General features: G+C 44.0%; 1 protein-coding gene across 2 annotated transcripts in view; it reads right to left on the reverse strand.

Moving 5' to 3' along the window:
* The window catches only part of LOC141171086 (calcyphosin-like protein), a 61,045-nt gene that overhangs the window by 26,912 nt on the left and 7,264 nt on the right, over positions 1 to 26,869 (reverse strand). Inside the window, exons 1-2 of one of the 2 annotated variants that reach the window (XM_073655194.1) lie at positions 26,701 to 26,840; positions 4,245 to 4,422 (exon numbers count right to left, since the gene is read on the reverse strand). In XM_073655194.1, coding sequence (XP_073511295.1) covers positions 4,245 to 4,422; positions 26,701 to 26,837 — 315 coding nt within the window. In that variant the 5' untranslated portion in view covers positions 26,838 to 26,840. Of the gene's footprint in view, positions 1 to 4,244; positions 4,423 to 26,700; positions 26,845 to 26,869 lie in introns of those variants that run through there. The other variant, XM_073655193.1, reaches the window with a different exon arrangement.

A 26,869-nucleotide genomic window follows, 5' to 3' on the forward strand; every position in this document is an offset into this window, starting at 1 on the left:
TGGTTCTCCAGAGCTGACCACAACTCCTCAGCTGTGTGACTCACATTTCCCAGACATTTCAATGTAAAAACCGCCTGATGACGTTGAGCCCTACTGCCAGCATAGTAAGGAGGTGTGCAGGATCCCTTCTGCGCAGTTAGAAAGCTTGTGGCATGACCAGACAGGCTTTGGGTGCAGGTGGAAGACCGAGAGGAGGTTGAGGAGGCAGAAGCAGTGGAGGAACTTTGACATAAAGAGGATTGACGCACAACTCGTGGGGACGGCAAGACTTGGACAGCAGCCCCTTGTCCTGCTGTCACCATAGTTACCCAGTGCCCAGTCAGCGACATGTAACGCCCCTGTCCATGCCTACTCGTCCAAGTGTCTGTGGTGAAATGCACCCTGTCACACACAGAGTTTCTCAAAGAAGCGGTGATGTTGTGTGCGACATGCTGGTGGAGCGCAGGCACACCTTTCTTTGAGAAGTAGTGCCGACTGGGCATCTGGTACTGGGGCACTGCGACGGACATAAGGTCTCGAAAATCCTCTGTGTCCACGAGGCGGAAAGGCAGCATTTCTGTAGCCAAGAGCTTGCAGATGGTGAAATTCAACCTCTTAGCTTTCTCATGGCTAGGAGGAAATGGTCTTTTACTTGTCCACATCTGAGGGACCGAGGGCTGGCTATTGTGCTTAGACGGGGTTGATAAGGGTGTCCCCGGCAAACTGCCGGTCTGTGAGGAAGATGCAGGCGGACATGTTAGGTTGCCTTGATCCAAAGGTGGTGCTATCGATGTCGGACAGCGCTCAACACCAGCTGGTGTTCCCACCTCCAAAGAAAATGATGACCTGCCAATCACGCTGGCTGTTGCGGGTAAAGAGGTGGCAGGTCTGCGCCCCAAAACAGGTGTGACTGCTGTCCCCCCAGTCACAGAGGATGAAGAGGCCGCGGATGCACAAGATATGGCAGACGGTGGTTGGCCCGGCCGGCTAGGCCGCATTGTAGCACACTGAGCTTCCCACTGCCGGTTCATGCATGAAGTACTCAAACTATGTATTTTTTGGCCTCTACTTAGCTTTTGCTGACAAATGTTACAGATAACACGAGTTGGGTCATCTTTATCGATCTGAAAAAATGCCCAGGCTATGCAAGGCTTAGCACCCATGCGACCTGAAGAGCCACCACGACTTGTGGTGAGAGGCAGAGTTGTGTTTGAGGATGCAGTTGTTGACGTGCTTCCAGTACTACGTCTCTGTCCAGGAAGGCGCAACCTGACCTCGTCGTCACTAGCATCTTCCTCCACCTCCTCTGCTGACCTCATCTCTTGGCTGACTGTGGGTTGACAGTAAGTGGGATCTCCAACCTCATCATCATCACCCTGTGCGTTATCACACCCGTCGTCCTCAGAGCCAACCTGTTCCTGCCCTGACAAAAAACTAAAGTTGTCGCTCCAATCAGGTATTTGAGTCTTATCATCGTCTTCCTCATTGTCTCCACCAACAGGAGTTACAGTTTGGGAATGAGGGTCTACATTATGGTCAGAACTTTCTGCGTCTGGTCCTGGATCCGACTCATAAAGATTCTGGGCATCAGTGCAGATCATTTCCTCGTCTGGATTCACAGAAGCGCTGGAGTCGACCTCTGATTCCCAGGCTATAGTATGAGTAAACAGCTCTGCAGACTCAACCATCTGTTCTACCTCATACTCAGACGGGCAGCTGGAGATTTGGGAGCTGTGAGGAAGCAAGTGCGATTGGGGTGACACCTTTGAGGACTGGAGTATTTGTGATGTTGAAGTTGATGTGGAGGAGAGCCCATTTAAAGGAGTACTTGATATCCGTTGAAGCACCTGCTGTTTTTGTGCCTCATCTGGAATTTGTAGCGATTGGCGTGGCCGTAAGAAAGGGATCTTATCACATTGTCCGCTAAAAGAAGTAGACATTTTAGTTTGGCTGGAAGATGGTCTTTCTTCTGCAGATGTTACTGTTGCTTTAACACCTACCCCACGGACACAACCTTTTTTCCCCTTCCCAACACGCCTATTCCCCTTTCCACCAGCAGCAGGCCTTTTTCCACTCATTTTGGTGGTTAACTAATTCACAACTCTGGAGTTGTTTGCACAAAAAAACAATGGATGGTAACCGAGCAGAGCTGAGTGGCCAAACTGTGGTATTAGGCCAAAACTATTGGCTGGGTTAGATGCAGAAAAAAATATATTCAGTTTGCAACCTGATGGAGGTCAGTATAGATGGACTAATAGAGAAAGTCCGACACACTGCTACAAGGCCAAATATTTTTTCAGAGGTAGATGCAGAAAAAAATTATATTCAGTTTGCAACCTGATGGAGGTCTGTATAGATGGATTAATAGAACAAGACCCACACACAGCTAGAAGCCCAATATTTTTTCAGAGGTAGATGCAGAAAAAAATATATTCAGTTTGCAACCTGATGGAGGTCAGTATAGATGGACTAATACAACAAGTCCCACACACAGCTAGAAGCCCAAATATTTTTTCAGAGGTACTGTAGATGCAGATACAAATTATTTTTAATTTGCAACCTGATGGAGGTCAGTATAGATGGACTAATACAACAAGTCCCACACACAGCTAGAAGCCCAAATATTTTTTCAGAGGTAGATGCAGAAAAAAATATATTCAGTTTGCAACCTGATGGAGGTCAGTATAGATGGACTAATACAACAAGTCCCACACACAGCTAGAAGCCCAAATATTTTTTTCAGAGGTACTGTAGATGCAGATAAAAATTATTTTTAATTTGCAACCTGATGGAGGTCAGTATAGATGGACTAATACAACAAGTCCCACACACAGCTAGAAGCCCAAATATTTTTTCAGAGGTACTGTAGATGCAGATACAAATTATTTTTAATTTGCAACCTGATGGAGGTCAGTATAGATGGACTAATAGAGAAAGTCCGACACACTGCTAGAAGGCCAAATATTTTTTCAGAGCTAGATGCAGAAAAAAATTATATTCAGTTTGCAACCTGATGGAGGTCAGTATAGATGGACTAATACAACAAGTCCCACACACAGCTAGAAGCCCAAATATTTTTTCAGAGGTACTGTAGATGCAGATAAAAATTAGTTTTAATTTGCAACCTGATGGAGGTCAGTATAAATGGACTAATAGAATGATGCTATGCCCAAAAGATTTTACTTCACTAGGTGCAGTAAAAAAATTGGTATTCTATACACAGGTGGTATATCTTGCAGCACAGATGGCTACTCCACTGACTAACACACTCTGCAATAGGCCAAAAAGGATTAGCTTTGCTAGATTCAGCCAAATGCTGTGAAAAAAACTTGCACAGCACTGGCACAGACCTGCCTGGCAAAAACTGATAGGAACTGATGTAACCTAGTCCTGAAAAGGACTGCAATTACAATTAGTCTTTACTCCCACAACCTATCTATTTAAGAGCACAGACCTCCCTGATAAAAGTCGTAGGAAATGCTGTAACCTAGTCCTTAAAAGGACTGCAATCACAACTATTCCCTACTCCCAAGCTATCTGTATATTTGTGCGAAAATTGGCTTGAAATTAACAAGGTATAGCGCACACAGCAACAGCGGTGCCGTCTGACACGCAGCTGCAGCAGTGAGAAAATGGTGGCGACGGGGAAAATGGCTTGGTCTTATAGGGCAAGGACATGTGACATACACTGCCAATGACACATGCCCTTGCTTGTGTGAAAAAAAGCACTTCGCTCCGTGTGTGCGCTGCTGATAGGCTGACAGATTGCACCTCCCCACTGCAAATGCGGGAAAGAGAAAAAAAATGGAGATCTTCATTGTTCCTGCAGAGATCCATCCCCTGCCCCTCCCCCCACCCCGCTGTACACTCAAACTGCGTATTAACATTAATTTTCATCATTACTGAGAAAAAATCCAGTTATGATTTTGGTGCACGAACAGTTATCGAACATAACCTCGAACAGCCGAATTTTTCTCAAATTGTTCGTGTTCGCCGAACGGCTCGAACACCGCCCAAAACAGCTCGAATTTGAGATTGGCGAACAGTTCGAGTAGAACAACGCTCATCTCTACTTATGACCACTGGTTAAGTGTTCTTCTTTGGGTACATATTTCTTCCGAATAGTCTACCATTCACTCACTCTTCAGCAGATATATGTCAATATATTTATTTGTATTACATCTTTCATATATATTTTTGCTTTATAGTTGGCATATATTACCTGTTCACTCCAGATCTTGTTTTATTAACTTATTTGTTCTTACCCTGATAGAATTCAAGAATTCATCAAAGTTGATGGTTCCATTTTCATTTTTGTCAAACTGCACAAAAATGTCCTGTATCTCTTCCGGTTGTAGGGAGAGACCGTAGTTTTGCAGTCCTTTGGTAAATTCTTCCAAATCCAATGAATTACTGTAATTATCATCCATGATACGAAAAGCTCTGTATTTTATTATAAAGAAAGCATATAACAGTGTGACAAGTAGAGAAGTTTCAGCCAAAACACAAAAAAAATTAGTTTCATGAGAATTTCCACAATTCTTAAAGGGAACCTGTCAGGCGAATCATGCTGCCCAAACTGCAGGCAACAAGAATCACAGCCTGTCTGCAATACTGGTGCAGGTAGGTATATTATTCTTTGAGTTGCTCTGGTGTTTCAGAAAAGATATACTTTAAATATCTGGCCTTGGATCTTAACTGGAGACCAGACTAGTCCAGCTCCATCCCCAGCCGTCTCCTCCCAGCGCCCCTACAGTTGATTGACAGGCCTCTCCCTCTCATGTACATAGGGGTAGAGGTGTCAGTCAGCTGCAGCGGCGCTGGGAAGATTTTAAAAGTATATTTAAAAGTTTTTAAAGTATATTTTTTCTGCAACACCAGAGTGATTCAGTGAATAAGATATCTGGCTGCAATTGTGCAGGTATTGCTGTAATCATACTGACCTTAAGAATAAAGTTGTTTTATCACTTATACTGCATGGCATAAAAAAAAAAAAGAAAATAAAAGCAATTCTTGAACTTCTGTTTTTTATTCATTCTGCCTCCCAAAAATAAATTTATGACTGGGTTCATATTTATCCTCAAGGTTTCCATTTAAATCTACAAAAAATGAAATTAAGATGAAACCCCCGATGGGACCATTCACTATAATGAGGTAGATGGAGACACTTTGGTTAGTCTGGCCTTTGTTCTGGCAGTGTCCCATCTGTATAGACTTCTTTTCAGTGCACACAAGTGTGATTCACCACAGTTGTTTGCATACCTAAAAAGATGGGACATCAGTGGATGGTTAAACAGTGTCCAAAGTGATTTCATCTGCCTCAATACAGTGAGTGGTTTAGTCAGCATTTTCAACCGAATCTCATTTTTTGAAGATTTAGATGGAAACCCAGATGTAAGTGGTCAGCATTAAAAATTATGTTCTTCATTTAACTCTGAACCAGGCCTCATTGTACTCTCATTGTTACATATTTGTTTTGTAATAATTAGTATTTATTAATAAATAATTAACAAAACAAAAATGTTATGTACCCCAAAATAGTTCCAATGAAAACTTCAACTCATCCCTCAAAAAACAAGCCCCCATTCAGATCCGTCATCTGTGAATGGAAAAATAAGTAGCTTCCACGTAACTGGTGGCACAAAGGCGCTGCAAAAGCAACATGGCTCCCCATCCAAATAAAATCTAGTGAAATGTGTGCTCTCAAATCCAAATGTCCCTCTCCTTTCTTAGCCATGCAGTGGGTCTAAGCCATAGTTAACGTCCACATGTTTGCCATTTCTATAGCAGGAAGAGGCCTCTCAATAACTCTTAGGGTGTGTGTCTCCAGAAGCACAAACTCGGCAGATTGAGCATTATTGGGTATATTTGCAGTTTTCACCCTGGAACATCCACGCTATACTTTTTTTGGAAAACACCTTTGGGACCTAAATAGTCGCTGCTTCCGTAAATGAATTCAATAAGGGGTCTCGTTACCAAAATCAGGTAACTTTATGTTTTTACTACTGTTCTGGTACCTTAAGGGCTCTGCAAATGGTGCCCATAAACTATTTCAGCAAAAGTGAATTGATGCTGCTTTAATTATGAGCCCTGCCATGTGGCCAAATAGTAGTTTCTGATGATATATGGAGTATCATTTGTGTTTTGTATAAATTGTAAGGCAGCGCTAGTCATCATACTGGGGGTTACTCGCTGCACCGAGTAAATTAAGCACACGTGCAATGTCCTTCCGGTATTTTCTCAATACAGCAGTTTATTAGATTATCATAAACCGCATATCACACAGTCCTTCTTAGTTTATCACCGGCATGTTTACACACTTAACATCCGGGAGTCTCTCAAGTAGCAGACAGGCCCAATTGGCCCAAGTTACAGCCTTCCGCAAGGTAATACTATAGCAATGTCTATATCAATGTCCATATAACCAAGAGTATTACCTTTGCCGGGTTTCAGTTGCTGCAGTCCATTTAGTCCGCCACCACTGTGGCTTTGCGGCTTCCCAGGTGGGGGTCTCTAGCCGTCGTTCCCTCAAAGGCCACTGACATCCACACAGGATCCAGGCTTTGCCTTTCAGGACTCTTCATCAAGCCTCTGCCTTCCAAGGCCACTAGCATCCACACAGGATCCAGTCTCGACCTTTCAGGCACCAGGCTTCACTCGGCCTCACTAGGCCTCACACGGTCGGTGTCCCCCACACACGGGAACAGGCCTTACGCCTCTCTCACAGAACACACCTGTCTCCCATCAAGCAGGGTTTATATATGCATCCCGTGCACACACATACATACTGACAGGACCTTGCTGATGTCACAGTCATGTGATCAGACAGACATTCTGTGCGCGCAGGACCTGTGCTATGTCACAGTCATGTGACCAGTCACCTGAGGGGGAAGGTACATGGTCAGGTAAAAACACATCCTGGACCATTACAGTAATGCCAGCAAGTCGCTGCATTACAAAATAGAGTAACAAATTGAGAGGTCCATATTCACCTACTGTATTACCTTTTGTGGAAATTAAAAAAAATGACAGCTAATATAACATTTTAGTGGCAATTCTTTTTATTCTTACTCCCCAATGTTATAAAATTTTGTGAGGCAATTTTTTTATTCTAACCTTCAATGTTATAAGCCACACTCGGCTCACACTGCACTCCTTGAGACCCAGCGGCTCTGAAGAGAGGTGACGTCATTAACGTTACCGCTCATCAGAGTCGCCGGGTCACACAGAGGGCAGCGTGACTCGGCGACTGTGATGAGCAGTAATGTTAGTGACTAGTGTTGAGCGAGCACTAAAATGCTCGGGTGCTCGAAGCTCGGGCTGAGCTCGTCGTGATACTCGGGTGCTCGACCTGAGCAACGAGCCCAATGTTAGTCTATGGGAGACCCGAGCATTTTTGCGGCAGCACCCCCGGCAGTCTGTAGAAAGCCTAAAAAGTGCCCCAAACGATAGTGATAGTGCTCAAATGACATGGGGACAGCATGGGGATCGCCCCAGGAAGCATTTCTGACCCCCAGGTCACTGCTGTCAACAACGTGGTCAGAGGTATCAAGCCACTTTTACGGGCTCACAATAAAACGTTCAAAAACTAAACTGAAATTGCTTTCCTGTGAAATATGTTAAGGAACATCCTTTCCAGGGTAAAGACTTGTGTATAAGGTAAAATAAATAACCAAAAACAAAAATACTCCTCCACACCTTGGGCTATGTTCACAAGTAGCATTTTTTATGCGTTTTTGCACTTTTGTATTGCTTTCAACCGCGACAAATGCATTCACCGGGAAATGTCATTTTAACATTTTACAACCTTATCTGGCCATGTGCTGTGTGACACATACATACAGTGCTGAAAAGACATGGGAACAGCATGGGGAAGACCCCTGGAAGCATCTCTGACACCCAGGTCACTGCCTAAAAGTGTGCCCATCAGAAGTGATCCTTGCCGCATCAGAAGATGCAGACTTGCAACTATCCCCGTGCAAATCCTTGTCCCAGGGCAGCGTTCAATTGTACCTCCCCCATTCCTTGCAATGCAAGCGCAAGTAAGCAGCCTACCACCCACCCACCCCCAGGCTGCAATACCATACTGCTTTCTTGCTTGCACTTGAAATTGGGCCTTTTAGGCATGTGGAGGCGGAATCTGGCCACCACGTCATGGCTGCGTCGGCGGCCTGGTATCCATACTCAGTCCCCAGCCGCCCGGTGGCCGGGTATCCACGCTTGGTCCCCAGCCGCAAGGGGGCGGCCGGGTGTCCATAAACGGTCCCCAGCCGCCCCTATTTGAAGGACAGCCTAACCACAAACACGTGGACAAGTGAATGTGGCCAGGGATGGTCCATCTCACTGACGCCTTCACACTGGGTTAATATTGTGGAAGCCGGGACACAGTTGGACACTGGGATGCAACACGTCCTCCAGACATAGAGGATTGTGGGTCCTGGGTCAATCAGGCTTCAACACAAAGTTCAGAACGAGTAAATTATTCATGATCATGAGGCCATCCATCTCCTTAGCTTTCTGTTCCTTGGAATGCAAGCGCATGTACAGTATGTAGTAGTGGCTAGGCCTTAGGTGGTCAGCGTTTTGGCGCATATTCTACCTCCTCCGAGGATTTCTGGATGTTTTCCTGCTACTATCCCAGTTCTATGACTCCCGTTAAAACAAAGCTTCAGGTGATGAATAATGGATGAGGTGGTGGCAAAGGAGAAAGAGCAGGAGGAACAGGGACCATTCACATCAATATCAGGCCAGTCAACCACAAATGTCTTGTAGGATATGTTTCTGTACCAAAAGGAGCGTTTCGAAAGGAGCGGTTCGGCTACACAGTTATAGGGCATACAGAGAGTGCAATGCCTACCAAAAATTTCGAGGCACTCCAATGCCCCTTGGAAGTGACATGGAGGTCAGAGGGCCTTAACTAAACCGTTTTTTCCATTTATAGCAACTGGGTCTCCTGTACACTGTTGGCCTAAGCAGTGAATGGAAGGCTTTCCAGAAATGATGAGGAACTGCAATGCCCCTTGAAGCAGACGTGGATTACAACCTTCTACCCATTATTGGGGAGTGGGTCTCCCTTAGTTTTCGCCTATGCATTGAAAAGCAAAAGCTGACTAAAATTAGGAGGAAATGCAATGCCCGTTGTAAGAGTCGTGGAGGTTAGAGGTAATTAAAAACAACATTTCAATGCCCCTTGGAAGAGCTGTGGAGTTCAGAGTGGTTTAACAAAACGGTTTTAATGCCCCTTGGAAGAGTGGTGGAGGTCACAGTGGAATAAAAAGACAATATCAATGCCCTGTGGAAGAGACATGGAGGTCACAGTAGCTTAACAAGACGGTTTTCATGCCCCTTGGAAGAGCTGTGGAGTTCAGAGTGGTTTAACAAGACGGTTTTAATACCCCTTGGAAGAGACGTGGAGGTCACAGTAGCTTAACAAGATGGTTTTCATGCCCCTTGGAAGAGCTGTGGAGTTCAGAGTGGTTTAACAAGACGATTTTAATGCCCCTTGGAAGTGTGGTGGAGGTCGCAGTGGAATAAAAAGACAATATCAATGCCTGTTGGAAAAGTGGTGGAGGTCACAGTAGCTTAACAAGACGGTTTTAATGCCCCTTGGAAGAGACGTGGAGGTCACAGTAGCTTAACAAGACGGTTTTAATGCCCCTTGGAAGAGACGTGGAGGTCACAGTAGCTTAACAAGACAGTTTTAATGCCCCTTGGAAGAGTGGTGGAGGTTGCAGTGGAATAAAAAGACAATATCAATGCCCCTTGGAAGAGTGGTGGAGGTCACAGTAGCTTAGCAAGACGGTTTTAATGCCCCTTGGAAGAGACGTGGAGGTCACAGTAGCTTAACAAGACAGTTTTAATGCCCCTTGGAAGAGTGGTGGAGGTCGCAGTGGAATAAAAAGACAATATCAATGCCCCTTGGAAGAGTGGTGGAGGTCACAGTAGCTTAACAAGACGGTTTTAATGCCCCTTGGAAGAGACGTGGAGGTCACAGTAGCTTAACAAGACGATTTTAATGCCCCTTACAAGAGCCATGCAGTACAGCATATTAAAAACATTATTCCCATTATTGGGGAGTGGGTCTCCCATAGTCTTTGCCTATGCCTTCCAAGCAAAAGCTGCCAAAAATTAGGACGGAGGAACTTGCAATGCCCCTTACAAGAGCCATGCAGTACAGCATGTTAAAAACATTATTCCCATTATTGGGGAGTGGGTCTCCCATAGTCTTTGCCTATGCCTTCCAAGCAAAAGCTGCCAAAAATTAGGACGGAGGAACTTGCAATGCTGGCAACACGGACCACAGTCACCGTGGTGGTATAGTGGTGGTGGAGGCTGAGGATAAGGAGAAGAGCAAAATACAGCTGAAATGAAGAAGCGTATACCCATATGTGGGTGTGAAGCGGTGCATGGGAATACACCTCCCGAAATAACACAGTGGATTTGACTTTATGTTACTCTGCTGTCATTTGGTGGTGATGAGAAGTCTGGCCCAATCCAGCCCTTGTTCATTTTGATAAGGGTCAGCTTGTCAGCATTGACAGGCGAGTGCGCTTATCAGTTATAATTCTCCAAGCGGCACTAAAAACACGCTCCGATAACACGCTAGCGGCAGGGCAGGCCAGGACCTCCAAGGCGTACAGAGCAAGTTCATTCCAAGTGTCCAGCTTGGATACCCAATAATTAAAAGGCACAGAGGAATTACGGAGGACGCTGGTACGGTCGGCAAGGTACTCCCTCACCATCTTTTGAAACTTTCCACTCCTTGTGAGAGTACCCCGCGCCTCAGGGCCTGTAAGCTGGGCGGGTCTCAGAAAAGTGTCCCAGAACATTGACAGTGTTCCCCTGCCTCTGGATTGGAGTTGCGTCTCTCTCACCTGTATTCCTTGGTTGGGCAATGAACTGTGACCTCTGCCGCTAGAGTTTTGAGATGGGAATTTTTTTAACAGTTCTGCAGCAAGGGCCTTCTGGTACTGCCCCATTTTTGTAGACCTCTCCACCTCAGGAATAAGAGAGTGAAAGTTCTCCTTGTAGCAGGGGTCTAAAAGTGTCACTAACCAGTAATGACTGTCACCCAACATTTTGACAACGCGAGGGTCACGGTTAAGGCAGCGTAACATAAAGTCAGCCATGCATGCCAGACTGGTAACGGGCAAGACTTCCGTGTCCTCACCAAGATGACGACTGACCATGCTCTCCTCCTCCTCCTCCCCCCCCCCCCCCCCGTCCTCAGGCCACACACGCTGAACAGATGGTATGACAGTTGTACAGGTATTACCATCTACAGTGCATGATACCAGCTCCTGTTCTTCCTCCTCCTCCTCCTCCTCTCCCTCATTGTCCTCCAATGCACATTGGGATGAGATGAGGCTGGGCTGTGTGTAATCCCCCGTTACGGCTTCTTGATCCATCTCATCATACTCTGGCTACAATGCCTCCTCTTTAATTCTCTGCAGAGAGCGTTGCAAAAGACAGACAAGTGGGATGCTGACGCTAATGATGGCGTCATCGCCACTCACCATCTTGGTGGACTCCTCAAAGTTTGTCAGGATGGTACATATGTCAGACATCCAGGTCCAATCCTGAGGTCTTATGTGTGGAGTCTGACCTGAATATCGACGGCCTTGTTGCAGCGGGTACTCCACAACTGCTCTCTTCTGCTCACAAATCCTTTGCAACATGTGGAGGGTAGAGTTCCAACGTGTGCGGACATCACACACCAGTCCGTGTGCCGTAAGCTGCAAACGCTGCTGCAACACAGCAAGGGCGGCGGAAGCTGTAGCCGACTTCCGAAAATGAGCTGACAGGTGGCGTACTTTGACGAGCAGATCTGGCAACTCGGGGTACGATTTAAGAAAACGCTGAACCACGAGGTTAAGTACATGAGCCAGGCATGGTAGGTGTGTGATCTCGCCTCGCCTCAGAGCCGCCACCAGGTTGCGGCCATTGTCACACACGACCATGCCTGGATGTAGGTTCTGCGGTCTCAGCCACAGATCTGCCTGCTCATTCCCAGCTGTCCACAACTCACAAGCAGTGTGAGGTTTATCACCTAAGCTTATGAGTTTCAGCACAGCCAGTTGCCGCTTGGCTGAGGCTGTACTGCAGTGCTTCCAGCTTGTAACTGATGTGGTGATATCTGAGATGGAGGATGAACATGAGGAGGAGGATGATGCGCAAGAGCTGCACACTGTGGGGGCAACTCTGACTGACATAGGGCCCGCAATCCTCGGTGTGGGGAGGATGTGTTCCGTCCCAAGGTCCGACTGGGTCTCGGCTTCCACTATGTTTACCCAGTGTGCCGTCAGGGAGATGTACCGTCCCTGGCCACAAGCACTTGTCCACGTGTCCGTTGTCAGATGGACTCTCCCAGTAACTGCATTGTTGAGGGCACGGCAGATGTTTTGGGACACGTGCTTGTGTAGTGCAGGGATGGCACACTGGGCAAAATAGTGTCGGCTGGGGACCGAGTACCGAGGGACGGCCACCGCCATAAGGTTGCGGAAGGATTCCGTCTCCACCAGCCTAAAAGGCAGCATTTCCAACGCAAGCAGTCGTGAAATGTGCGAATTTAGGACTGTGGCCTCTGGGGCGTTGGCTGCGAATTTGCGCTTTCGTTCAAAGGTCTGGGATATGGACAATTGAATGCTGCGGTGGGACGTGGACGTGGACGTTGATGCTGTTTCTTGAGAAACTGCCATAACAAGTGAAGACTGAGAGGAGGGGGTATCTTTGCATGCAGTATGGACAGGGGATTGCCTTGCACACACAACAGGGGGTTCTCTTACACGCACAACAGCGGAAGAAGCAGTGGTGACACCCGCTGACCCTGGTCGTGGACCCTGGGGTTCGCCCCACAAAGTCGGGTGCGTTGCTGCCATGTGCCTGATCATGCTGGTGGTGGTCAGGCTGGTAGTTTTGTCACCCCTGCTGATGCTGGCATGGCAGGTGGTACAAATGGCCTTTTTGGGGTTATCAGCAGAGTCTTTAAAAAAATTCCAGACTCTGGAAGACCTACCGGTTATACTGGCAACGTCCCTCGTGTTGGTGTTACGGGGAACGGTTGCCCGCCTTCTGTGTGCGGCCACCACACTGCTTCTTCCTGCCTGTTGGGGTACTCTGCCTCCCTCCCCCTGTGTGCTGCTGGCCTCGCTCTGCGTGTCCTCCTGCCACGTTGGGTCAGTTACTAGATCATCTACCACCTCCTCCTCTTCCATTTGTGCACTACGATCCTCCTCCTCACTTCGTGGCAATTGTATCTCGTCATCTTCCACCTCTTGTGACAAATTGCCAGCGTCGACTTCCTGTGGCCGTGGCTATTCAAATATTAGGGCATCGCTACATGGGATCTCCTCTTCCACCACTTCAAGCGGAGCAGGCAGGGGCACAAATATTGGAAATGGACCAGTGAACAGCTCTTCAGAGTGTCCAACTGTGGGATCAGTTGTTGTCTGATGACACTCGGTATGGTGGGAGGTAGGAGCATCAGGTTGAGGAGGAGTATGCGGTCGAGACTCACGGCTACTAAAACTTGACCGTGTGGAAGACAGACTGGAGGTGGTAGTGCCCAGGTAATTGGAAGTATTATCTGCTATCCAATTAATAACATGTTCACACTGATCAGTTCGCAATACTGGTGTTGTAGTGTGCTTCCCTAGTAATTCGGTCAAGAAGTGGGAGCGAGAAGATGTGGTTGTTGGTTGTGGCACATTTTCACCTTGGCCATGGCCCCGTCCTCTACGCGCACCATCACCAGAACGTCCAGTTCCACATCCCTTGCCACGCGCCTTGCCCATTGTAATTGAAGTAAAATAGCTTACACTCGCACTATCAATGGAAAAAGGGTAATTAAAAGGAGATTAGAACCGTGGAAGAGGTAAACCACAGTTCTATTTCTCTGGCCTACACCAGAATCTTTTAAACAGATATATTTGTGTCTGAACACTGAGCAAGACACTCAAACTTTTTTTTTAATGTAAAAAAGGCAAAAAGCTGGATAATACAGAGATTTGAAAAGTGGAACTGCAAAACCACAGTTATAGTTATGTGGCCTACACCAGAATCTTTTAAACAGATATATTTGTGTCTGAACAGTCAGGGAGACACTATTACTGTGTTTTTTTACAGAAAAAATGCCAAAAGCTGGATAATACTGAGATTTGAACCATGCAACTGCAAAACCACAGTTATAGTTATGTGGCCTACACCAGAATCTTTTAAACAGATATATTTGTGTCTGAACAGTCTGCGAGACACATTACTGTTTTTTTTAATAGAAAAAAGGCAAAAAGCTGGATAATACTGAGATTTGAACCGTGGAACTGCAAAACCACAGTTATAGTTATGTGGCCTACACCAGAATCTTTTAAACAGATATATTTGTGTCTGAACAGTCAGGGAGACACTATTACTGTTTTTTTTACGGAAAAAAGGTCAAAAGCTGGATAATACTGAGATTTGAACCGTGGAACTGCAAAACCACAGTTATAGTTATGTGGCCTACACCAGAATCTTTTAAACAGATATATTTGTGTCTGAACAGTCAGCGAGACACTATTACTGTTTTTTTTTACGGAAAAAAGGCCAAAAGCTGGATAATGCAGAGATTTGAACCGTGGAACTGCAAAACCAGTTATAGTTATGTGGCCTACACCAGAATCTTTTAAACAGATATATTGGTGTCTGAACAGTCATAGACACACTCAATTTTTTTTTTTTTTTTTGGGGGGGGGGGGATACCAAAAGGTTAATAAGACGCGTATTTGTACAGTCTGACTGAGGGAAAAAAAAAAATACAGGATTTAGATGAAAAAAATGGATTTTTCCTGGCCCTTGAGACCGGGGGATAAGTCTAGCAATTTGACCAGCAGGAGCACACAGGACTGTAATGCACTGTTTGTTGGTATAACTACTGCGTCTCCTATACAGCCTGCCTGCCTGATATCTGGGATGGATATTAGTCCTGAGAAGGACTGTTTGTTGGATTTGACAGGCTTTAGAGACCCTACACTACCTATGTTGCACTATACAGTCATATGAAAAAGTTTGGGCACCCCTATTAATCTTAAGCTTAATGTTTTATAAAAATTGATGTTTTTGCAACAGCTATTTCAGTTTGATATATGTAATAACTGTTGGATACAGTAATGTTTCTGCCTTGAAATGAGGTTTATTGTACTAACAGAAAATGTGCAATCTGCATTCAAACAAAATTTGACAGGTGCATAAGTATGGGCACCTCACCAGAAAAGTGACATTAATATTTAGTAGATCCTCCTTTTGCAAAAATAACAGCCTCTAGTCGCTTCCTGTAGCTTTTAATGAGTTCCTGGATCCTGGATGAAGGTATTTTTGACCACTCCTCTTTACAAAACAATTCCAGTTCAGTTAAGTTTGATGGTCGCCGAGCATGGACAGCCCTCTTCAAATGATCCCACAGATGTTCAATGATATTCAGGTCTGGGGACTGGGATGGCCATTCCAGAACATTGTAATTGTTCCTCTGCATGAATGCCTGAGTAGATTTGGAGCGGTGTTTTGGATCATTGTCTTGCTGAAAGATCCATCCACTGCGTAACTTCAACTTTATCACTGATTCTTGAACACTATTGCCAAGAATCTGCTGATACTGAGTGGAATCCATGCGTCCCTCAACTTTAACAAGATTCCCAGTGCCGGCATTGACCACACAGCCCCAAAGCATGATGGAACCTCCACCAAATTTTACTGTGGGTAGCAAGTGTTTTTCTTGGAATGCTGTGTTTTTTTGCCACCATGCATAACGCCTTTTTGTATGACCAAACAACTCAATCTTGGTTTCATCAGTCCACAGGACCTTCTTCCAAAAAGAAATAGGCTTCTTCAAATGTGCTTTTGCATACCTCAGCCGACTCTGTTTGTGCGTACTTGCAGAAACGGCTTCTTTCGCATCACTCTCCCATACAGCTTCTCCTTGTGCAAAGTGCGTTGTATAGTTGACCGATGCACAGTGACACCATCTGCAGCAAGTTGATGCTGCAGCTCTCTGGAGGTGGTCTGAGGATTGTCCTTGACTGATCTCACCATTCTTCTTCTCTGCCTTTCTGATGTTTTTCTTGTCCTGACACTTCTGGCCTTAACAAGAACTGTCCCTATGTTCTTCCATTTCCTTACTATGTTCCTCACAGTGGAAACTGACAGGTTAAATCTCTGAGACAGCTTTTTGTATCCTTCCCCTGAACAACTATGTTGAATAATCTTTGTTTTCAGATCATTTGACAGTTGTTTTGAGGAGCCCATGATGCCACTCTTCAGAGGAGATTCAAACAGGAGAACAACTTGCAAGTGGCCACTTTAAGTAGCTTTTCTCATGATTGCATACACCTGGCTATAAAGTTCAAAGCTCAATGAGGTTACAAAACCAAAAAAAGTGCTTTAGTAAGTCAGTAAAAAGTAGGCAGGAGTATTTAAAACAAGAAAATGATAAGGGTGCCCATACTTATGCACAGGTCAAATTTTGTTTGAATGCAGATTGCACATTTTCTGTTAGCACAATAAACCTCATTTCAAGGCAGAAACATTACTGTGTCCAACAGTTATTACATATATCAAACTGAAATAGCTGTTGCAAAAACACCAATTTTTATAAAACATTAAGCTTAAGATTAATAGGGGTGCCCAAACTTTTTCATATGACTGTATATCTCTCCCTAACTCAGCAGCACTGACCCTACACTGTCTGATCCCGGGCGACTGTGTCCAAGATGGCGGCTCCTGGTTTTAAATACTCGAGGTGATGCTGTGCGGCCAGCCAATCACTCTAATGCCCACAAACAACATGGCTGCGGCATTACAGTGACTGGCTGGCAATCCCTGCATGTTCATTGGCTCTGTAAAGAGAGCCAAACATGCAGGGCGGAGACCCGAGCTCCCACCCGAGTAACCCGGAAATGCTCGGTGCTCGCTGAACATCCCGAGTAGCGAGATGCTCGGGCGAGTACCAACGCTATTAGTGACGACACCACTTTTCAGAGCCATCGGGTCTTGAGGAGCAAAGTTCTGTGAAAGTTCTATGAATTTGGAAACAAACCTGGAAGAATGCTAGCTAAAGCCCTCAGCTCCAAAAGAGCCCAAACTTTAATTCAATGTATCAAGAATTCACAAGATAAATTGGTCTACACCACCCATACAAAAAAAATAACTATTTCAGTCCTTTATTCTAAACTATATAATTTACCCTCCTCAACTTTAAACTCAGAAAACTCATATAACTCTTTTAATATGCCCTCTCCCTTTAAAAAACTGAATTTAGGAATAATTAAGGATGTGGAAGACCCATTTACGTCTCAAGAACTACTAACCGCAATTAGGGACTTACCAGGGAATAAAAGTCCAGGCCCAGACGGTCTTACCACTAAATTTTATAAAGCCTTTCCAGAACAATTGGCACCTTTGATGATACAGGCCATCAACTCCATTTCAGACTCTACCCCTTTCCCATGTAACTCTATGACAGAACATAATACGGTCATCCCTAAGCCAGGGAAAACCCCCAACTACTGTAGTAGTTACCAACCAATCTCCTTACTTAATGTTGACCTGAAACTATATGCAAAACTCCTAGCATATAGATTGAAACCCCACCTAGATCAGGTTGGTTTTTCTCCAGGTAGAGAAGCACTTTATAACACCCTGAAAACGTTAGATATTATTAATTATGCACTCAAGCAAAAAAATTTCCTAATGATTCTGTCACTTGACGCAGAAATGGCTTTTGACAGAATCTCCTGGTCATCTCTTTCCCAAACCCTGACTTACGTGGAATCAGGATTGCAGGTCAAGAATATAAATGCTCGGCATATGCCGATGACCTTTTGGTATCTTGTATATCTTACAAATCCTCATATATCCCTTCCATTCTTTATGTCCAAGTTGATGCGTTTTGGTTAATGGTCCAACTTTAAGATTAATTTTTGACAAATCCAAGGCTTTAAATATATCTTTACCCTTGAAATTGATGAATACTCTTAAGTCCAACTTTTCTTGTAAATGGCACCCAAATAATAGTATTAACTATCTGGGCACTCGTATTCCCTACGATCTTTCCAAAGTATTTTGCTTAACTTTCGACAATTTTTGCCCAGACTTGAGGAAGATCTCACTTGCTGGAGCCGGGGAAAATTCTCGTCGTTTTGCAGAGTTAATGTCCTTAAAGTGACAGTCTTATCCAGGCTATTATATCTACTGCAGACCATCCCGGTATATATACCTTCCTTTTTGTGGAACAAAATCCAACACAAATTTGGTCAATTTGTCTGGTCGACAGGCTGTCCCAGGATTCAGAGTAATGTTTTAGTTTGCCCGAAAGATGCTGGGGGCATAGGTTTACCTGATTGTCGCCAATATTATCTAGCGTCTGCCCATGCGAGGATTCTCTATTTATTTCATGGTCCCAAATCAAAGCTTTGGGTTCACATCGCACAAGATATTTACTCCGTATCGGTTTCAACCTTGCCTTGGACGCCAAGATCAAAATAATATTTCAGTGTCCTACACTATCAGACACATGCTCAAAACAATACATAGTTCAAATGTAAGAAGTATTTTAATCGACCCGTCTGGACCAATGATACCAATAACTGACAACCCAGGGTTTATTGCAGGTGCCGTCTCAAACCTTTTCCTTAACAGCTCCAAGAGAACCCCTTTACATGTGTTCCAAGTGACCCCAGGAGGCGTATTGTCTCCGCTCTTCACTATCTTAGGGGATCATGTCTTAAAGACTCGACATAACTATGAATATGTTCAACTCCAACATTTTCTATCTTTACTCAATAGACGTATAGATTTTGCACAATCTTTGTCCCCTTTTGAAAAGATGTGTACAGCTTCCTCTAGCCCTCTACACACCATCTCAGATATCTATAAATTACAAGTAAATTTGGATCTGGAGTAACTTCCTTCTTTCTGCAGAGTTTGGGAGACTGAACTTCAGAAGACTTTTAAAAGAAAGAGCAATGGAATACATTTTTCATTGGTCTTAAAAATCTATAATTGATACTAAATCTCAAGAAACTAGTTATAAAATTGTTTCAAGGTGGTACAGGGTCCCCTCTGCCTTGCATAAATGGTTCTCAGAGGTTTCTAATCTGTGTTGGCAATGTGGAGCACACGAGGGCACAATGTCTCACATCTGGTAGGCATGTGCAGTTTTGGAGGCCTTGTGGAAGGGAGTCCTCAAGGCCATTCAGGAGTTGAAAGGGATAGCACTCCCCAGTTTCCCTGAAGCTACCCTGTTATATATGTTCCCCATGTCTAAATGTGCCTATAAAAAGTCACTACTGAGTCACCTTCTCCAAGCAGCCAAAACAGTGATCCCTCTCCACTGGAAGTCAACAGATCCCCCGTCCGTGGAGGAATGGTTTACAGAGATACTGCAGCCATAATCTATCATATGGAAAGAATGATAGCCAAAACACAAGCTGAAATTAATATAATTGCTACCAAATGGTTCCATTGGGAATCCTTTTTATCCTCCCCAGCTTACGAAAATATTTTGAGATAACTTCTATAAAGTCCTCTAAACAAGCATAAGTTAGCCTTCACCTCCCTTATAATCTATTTAACTCTTGATTTATCTGTTGAGGGGATTTCTTTCCCCACAATAGTATACATGCGTTTGTGGTCCAAACTGGTTCTCATGGTCTCTTAACTCTATAGTGTCTAGCTTTTCTCTTCCTGCTTTCTACATCTCTCACATTCTCTATTTGTGATATATACTTTCAAGCTTATCACTTTATGTTTAAACTGTTATAATAGGTACATCACAATCAGTTATCTAATAGAGTTCATATAATGCACAGTACAGACCAAAAGTTTGGACACACCTTCTCATTTAAAGATTTTTCTGTATTTTCATGACTATGAAAATTGTACATTCACACTGAAGGCATCAAAACTATGAATTAACACATGTGGAATTATATACATAACAAAAAAGTGTGAAACAGCTGAAAATATGTCTTATATTCTACGTTCTTCAAAGTAGCCACCTTTTGCTTTGATGACTGCTTTGCACACTCTTGACATTCTCTTGATGAGCTTCAAGAGGTAGTCACCGGAAATGGTCTTCCAACTATCTTGAAGGAGGTCCCAGAGATGCTTAGCACTTGTTGGCCCTTTTGCCTTCACTCTGCGGTCCAGCTCACCCCAAACCATCTCGATTGGGTTCAGGTCTGGTGACTGTGGAGGCCAGGTCATCTGGCGTAGCACCCCATCACTCTCCTTCTTGGTCAAATAGCCCTTACACAGCCTGGAGGTGTGTTTGGGATCATTGTCCTGTTGAAAAATAAATGATGGTCCAACTAAACGCAAACCGGATGGAATAGCATGCCGCTACAAGATGCTGTGGTAGCCATGCTGGTTCAGTATGCCTTCAATTTTGAATAAATCCCCAACAGTGTCACTAGCAAAGCACCCCCACACCATTACACATCCTCCTCCTTGCTTCACGGTGGGAACCAGGCATGTAGAGCCAATCCGTTCACCTTTTCTGCGTCGCACAAAGACACAGTGGTTGGAATCAAAGATCTCAAATTTGGACTCATCAGACTAAACCACAGATTTCCACTGGTCTAATGTCCATTCCTTGTGTTCTTTAGCCCAAACAAGTCTCTTCTGCTTGTTGCCTGTCCTTAGCAGTGGTTTCCTAGCAGCTATTTTACCATGAAGGCCTGCTTCACAAAGTCTCCTCTTAACAGTTGTTGTAGAGATGTGTCTGCTGCTAGAACTCTGTGTGGCATTGACCTGGTCTCTAATCTGAGCTGCTGTTAACCTGCTATTTCTGAGGCTGGTGACTTGGATAAACTTATCCTCAGAAGCAGAGGTGACTCTTGGTCTTCCTTTCCTGGGGCGGTCCTCATGTGAGCCAGTTTCTTTGTAGCGCTTGATTGTTTTTGCAACTGCACTTGGGGACACTTTCAAAGTTTCCCCAATTTTTCCGACTGACTGACCTTCATTTCTTAAAGTAATGATGGCCACTCGTTTTTCTTTACTTAACTGCTTTTTTCTTGCCATAATACAAATTCTAACAGTCTATTCAGAAGGACTATCAGCTGTGTATCCACCTGACTTCTGCACAACACAACTGATGGTCCCATCCCCATTTATAAGGCAAGAAATCCCACTTATTAAACCTGACAGGGCACACCTGTGAAGTAAAAACCATTTCCGGTGACTACCTCTTGAAGCTCATCAAGAGAATGCCAAGAATGTGCAAAGCAGTCATCAAAGCCAAAGGTGGCTACTTTGAAGAATCTAGAATATAAGACATATTTTCAGTTGTTTCACACTTTTTTGTTAAGTATATAATTCCACATGTGTTAATTTATAGTTTTGATGCCTTCAGTGTGAATGTACAATTTTCATAGTCATGAAAATACAGAAAAATCTTTAAATGAGAAGGTGTGTCCAAACTTTCATAGAATCATAGAATCATAGAATGGTAGAGTTGGAAGGGACCTCCTGGGTCATCTGGTCCAACCCCCTGCTCAAAGCAGGATTCACTAGATCATCTCAGACAGATGTCTGTCCAGCCTCTGTTTGAAGACGTCCATTGAAGGGGAACTCACCACCTCTCGTGGCAGCCTGTTCCACTCATTAATCACCCTAACTGTCAAAAAGTTTTTTCTAATATCTAATCTGTGTCTCCTCCCATTTAGTTTCATCCCATTGCTTCTAGTCTTTCCTTGTACTTTTGGTCTGTACTGTACCTACTCTTGTTATGATACTCTGTATTTGTCTTGTTATCTTATGTTAATTGCCTTAATCAAAAAATCAATAAAAACTTTGAATTTGAAAAACGATTATTATTATTAAAATTGGAAAACATGAATGACGCTAATACATCAATATTTGTTGGAATTTTTAAAAAATACCTAAATGACCATTGATCAAAGGCAGTATAAGGAGAGATTAGAGGGATATAATTAAGTTTGAAAGTTATCCCCTGAAGAGCCCCAAGTCAATGAAACAGATGCACACTACCACTCTATTCATTCTTATGATAGTGCGGGAGACCAGCCAAGTGCAGTGCTATCTCCGATGGTCCCATTAAGAATAAATGGAGTGGTAGTTCGCATGATCAACCATGGCTACATTCACACAGAGCTCTTCAGACCCTGGTTTTTGGGGTTGCTGGGGTACCCATTGCTCAGACCTCCAATAATCAAGAAGTTGTTTCTTAGAGTTTCTTACATGTACAGCCATAAACAGCTGCATATTGTACTGCTAACATTACCCCATTACAATAGATAATGATAGAAATATTGGTTTATTAACAGAACAAAATGTTAGCAAGCAGTAGATAACTAATAAGTTGGGTGAAACATACTTTCACAATTACATACCCTAAATCTTATGGACCCCCATTTATAATACTTGTATATAGTTATGTGGACAAGGAGACATTGGGTTCCCTCAAGCACGAGTAAGGCTGTGTGCCCACGATGCATTTTTTAAGCATTTCCGCAGTGGCAAAAACGCTGCAGAAACGCTTAAAAAACGCATGGTAGAAGGCCTGCCATGTTCCCCAATGATAATCCGCATGTACTGTGCACATGCTGCGGAAATTTCCACTGCGGATTATCATTGCGGAAAAAAATGCAGCACTACCAATTATTTTGCGGAAGCGCTGCGTTTTCGCCGCCATTGACTTGCATTGGAACGTTTGGATTTCGCATCACTGCATCTGTACATGCGGAATCCAAGCGTTTCAATGTGTGGATGGTACCCGGGTCTGGAGAGAGGAGACTCTCCTCCGGACTCGGGTACCATAGAACCTGTAAAAAAAAGAGTAAAATCAAAAATAAATATTATATTTACCTTCTGATGGCCCCCGGTGCGCTTGTCTTCGCTTGCCGTCAGATGGACTGAAGGACCTGCACTGACGTCATTTAGTCATGTGACGGCAGGTCCTTCAGTGTACCGCGAGCTGCCGGCAAGCCAGGACGGAGCGAATAAAGACTGCGGGGGCCATCAGAAGGTAAGTATAGATTTATTTTTTTATTTTTTACCATTCTTTCGGTCACACTATATAAATCCATGCCGTTTGCATGGATTTATATAGTGTGACCAAGTTGTCAAGCACTTTCCAAGTGATGCTAAAATCGCTTGGAAAAGCGCTTGACAACTTGCATGCGGAAATGCATGTGAAGAACGCTTCACATCCGCATGTCCCTGGCAGGAAAACGCATGTACAATCCGCATGCATTTTTTCTGCCAGGGAGATGCAGAAATGCTCAGGAAAAAATCCGGAGCATTTCTGCTTTGTGGGCACATAGCCTAATGGAGTGTGACAGCTACCTTTGTACCTTATGTACAGTGGGTCACTCTTTGTTTCATTGCAGCCATTTGGTAAATTCTAAAAAGTTCATTTTTTTTCTCATTAAAGTACACACTGCACCCCATCTTGACTGAAAAAAACCTGAAATGTAGAAATTTTGCAAATTTATTAAAAAAGAAAAAACTCAAATATCACATGGTCATAAGTATTCAGACCCTTTGCTCAGTATTGAGTAGAAGCACCCTTTTGAGCTAGTACAGCCATGAGTCTTCTTGGGAATGATGCAACAAGTTTTTCACACCTGGATTTGGGGATCCTCTGCCATTCTTCCTTGTAGATCCTCTCTAGTTCCGTCAGGTTGAATGGTGAACGTTGGTGGACAGACATTTTCAGGCCTCTCCAGAGATGCTCAATTGGGTTTAGGTCAGGGCTCTGGCTGGGCCAGTCAAGAATGGTCACAGAGTTGTTCTGAAGCCACTCCTTTGTTATTTTAGCTGTGTGTTTAGGGTCATTGTCTTGTTGGAAGGTGAACCTTCGGCCAAGTCTGAGGTCCAGAACCCTCTGGAAGAGGTTTTCATCCAGGATATCTCTGTACTTGGCCGCATTAATATTTCCTTCAATTGCAACCAGTCGTCCTGTTCCTGCAGCTGAAAAACACCCCATAGCATGATGCTGCCACCACCATATTTCACTGTTGGGATTGTATTGGGCAGGTGATGAGCAGTGCCTGGTTTTCTTCACACATACCGCTTAGAATTATCACCAAAAAGTTCTATCTTCGTCTCATCAGACCAGAAAATCTTATTTCTCATAGTCTGGGAGTCCTTCATGTGTTTTTGAGCAAACTCTATGCGGGCTTTCATATGTCTTGCACTGAGGAGAGGCTTCCGTCGGGCCACTCTGTCATAAAGGCCCGACTGGTGGAGGGCTGCAGTGATAGTTGACTTTGTGGAACTCTCTCCCATCTCCCTACTGCATTTCTGGAGCTCAGCCACAGTGATCTTGGGATTCTTCTTTACCTCTCTCACCAAGGCTCTTTTCCCACTATTGCTCAGTTTGGCTGGACGGCCAGGTCTAGGAAGATTTCTGGTGGTCCCAAACTTCTTCCATTTAAGGATTATGGAGGCCACTGTGCTCTTAGGAACCTTGAGTAATGCAGAAATTATTTTGTAACCTTGGCCAGATCTGTGCCTTGCCACAATTCTGTTTCTGGGCTCCTTGGGCAGTTCCTTTTGAGCTCATGATGCTCATTTGGTCTGACATGCACTGTGAGCTGTGCGGTCTTCTATATACAGTGCTGGCCAAAAGTATTGGCACCCCTGCAATTCTGTCAGATAATACTCAGTTTCTTCTTGAAAATGATTGCAATCACAAATTCTTTGGTATTATTCTCTTCATTTAATTTGCTTGCAAGGAAAAAACACAAAAGAGAATGAAGCAAAAATCAAATCATTGATCATTTCACACAAAACTCCAAAAAAGGGCCGGACAAAAGTATTGGCACCCTCAGCCTAATACTTGGTTGCACAACCTTTAGCCAAAATAACTGCGAACAACCGCTTCCGGTAACCATCAATGAGTTTCTTATAATGCTCTGCTGGAATTGTAGACCATTCTTCTTTGGCAAACTGCTCCAGGTCCCTGATATTTGAAGGGTGCCTTCTCCAAACTGCCATTTTGAGATCTCTCCACAGGTGTTCTATGGGATTCAGGTCTGGACTCATTGCTGGCCACCTTAGAAGTCTCCAGTGCTTTCTCTCAAACCATTTTATAGTGCTTTTGGAAGTGTATTTTGAGTCATTGTCATGCTGGAAGACCCATGACCTCTGAGGGAGACCCAGCTTTCTCACACTGGGCCCTACATTATGCTGCAAAATTTGTTGGTAGTCTTCAGACTTCATAATGCCATGCACACGGTCAAGCAGTCCAGTGCCAGAGGCAGCAAAGCAACCCCAAAACATCAGGGAACCTCCGCCATGTTTGACTGTAGGGACCGTGTTCTTTTCTTTGAATGCCTTTTTTTTTCCTGTACACTCTATGTTGATGCTTTTTGCCAAAAAGCTCTACTTTTGTCTCATCTGACCAGAGAACATTCTTCCAAAACGTTTTAGCCTTTCTCAGGTAAGTTTTGGCAAACTCCAGCCTGGCTTTTTTATGTCTCGGGGTAAGGAGTGGGGTCTTCCTGGGTATCCTACCATACAGTCCCTTTTCATTCAGACGCCGACGGATAGTACGGGTTGACACTGTTGTACCCTCGGACTGCAGGGCAGCTTGAACTTGTTTGGATGTTAGTCGAGGTTCTTTATCCACCATCCGCACAATCTTGCGTTGAAATCTCTCGTCAATTTTTCTTTTCCTTCCACATCTAGGGAGGTTAGCCACAGTGCCATGGGCTTTAAACTTCTTGATGACACTGCGCGCGGAAGACACAGGAACATTCAGGTCTTTGGAGATGGACTTGTAGCCTTGAGATTGCTCATGCTTCCTCACAATTTGGTTTCTCAAGTCCTCAGACAGTTCTTTGGTCTTCTTTCTTTTCTCCATGCTCAATGTGGTACACACAAGGACACAGGACAGAGGTTAAGTGAACTTTAATCCATGTTAACTGGCTGCAAGTGTGATTTAGTTATTGCCAACACCTGTTAGGTGCCACAGGTAAGTTACAGGTGCTGTTAATTACACGAATTAGAGAAGCATCACATGATTTTTCAAACGGTGCCAATACTTTTGTCCACCCCTTTTTTTTAGGTTTGGTGTGGAATTATATCCAATTTGGCTTTAGGACAATTCTTTTTGTGTTTTTTTCATGGAGGACAAATTAAATGAAGAGAATAATACCAAAGAATTTGTGATTGCAATCATTTTCAGGAAGAAACTGAGTATTATCTGACAGAATTGCAGGGGTGCCAATACTTTTGGCCAGCACTGTATCTATATATATATCTATATGTGTGTGCCTTTCCAAATCAAGTCCTATCAGTTTAATCAAACACAGCTGGACTCCAATGAAGGAGTAGAACCATCTCAAGGAGGATCACAAGGAAATGGACAGCATGTGACTTAAATATGAGTGTCTGAGCAAAGGATCTGAATACTTATGACCTTGTAATATTTCAGTTTTTCTTTTTTAATAAATTTGCAAAAATTTCTACATTTCTGTTTTTTTTCAGTCAAGATGGGGTGCAGAGTGTACTTTAATGAGAGAAAAAATGAACTTTTTAGAATTTACCAAATGGCTGCAATGAAACAAAGAGTGAAAAATTTAAAGGGGTCTGAATACTTTCCGTACCCACTGTAGCTTGGCCATTGGATAAACACAAATGTAGTTTTTGCTATGAATGTTTATTGTCAGATATGGATAAACATAGCATAGACAGAGTAGGAACTAGCATTTTGGAGCTTACCTGCCAAGACCTTTTATTCCAGACGCCCCTCTTGCAAGACACTGCAGCCTCAGCCTCTCCACAGGGTCCTGACACTGGGGAATCTGACGCCGAGCTTTAGATATCATGTCTCGCTCGAATTGTGATACTGCAGCCATGATGTTCCTAGAAAAAGCAACAGTATTTGAAC

This window comes from Phyllobates terribilis, unplaced genomic scaffold (assembly GCF_046119375.1).
Source record: "Phyllobates terribilis strain yellow unplaced genomic scaffold, ASM4611937v1 Scaffold_1__5_contigs__length_1240528914, whole genome shotgun sequence".
In the NCBI taxonomy this organism is placed as follows: Eukaryota; Metazoa; Chordata; class Amphibia; order Anura; family Dendrobatidae; genus Phyllobates; species Phyllobates terribilis.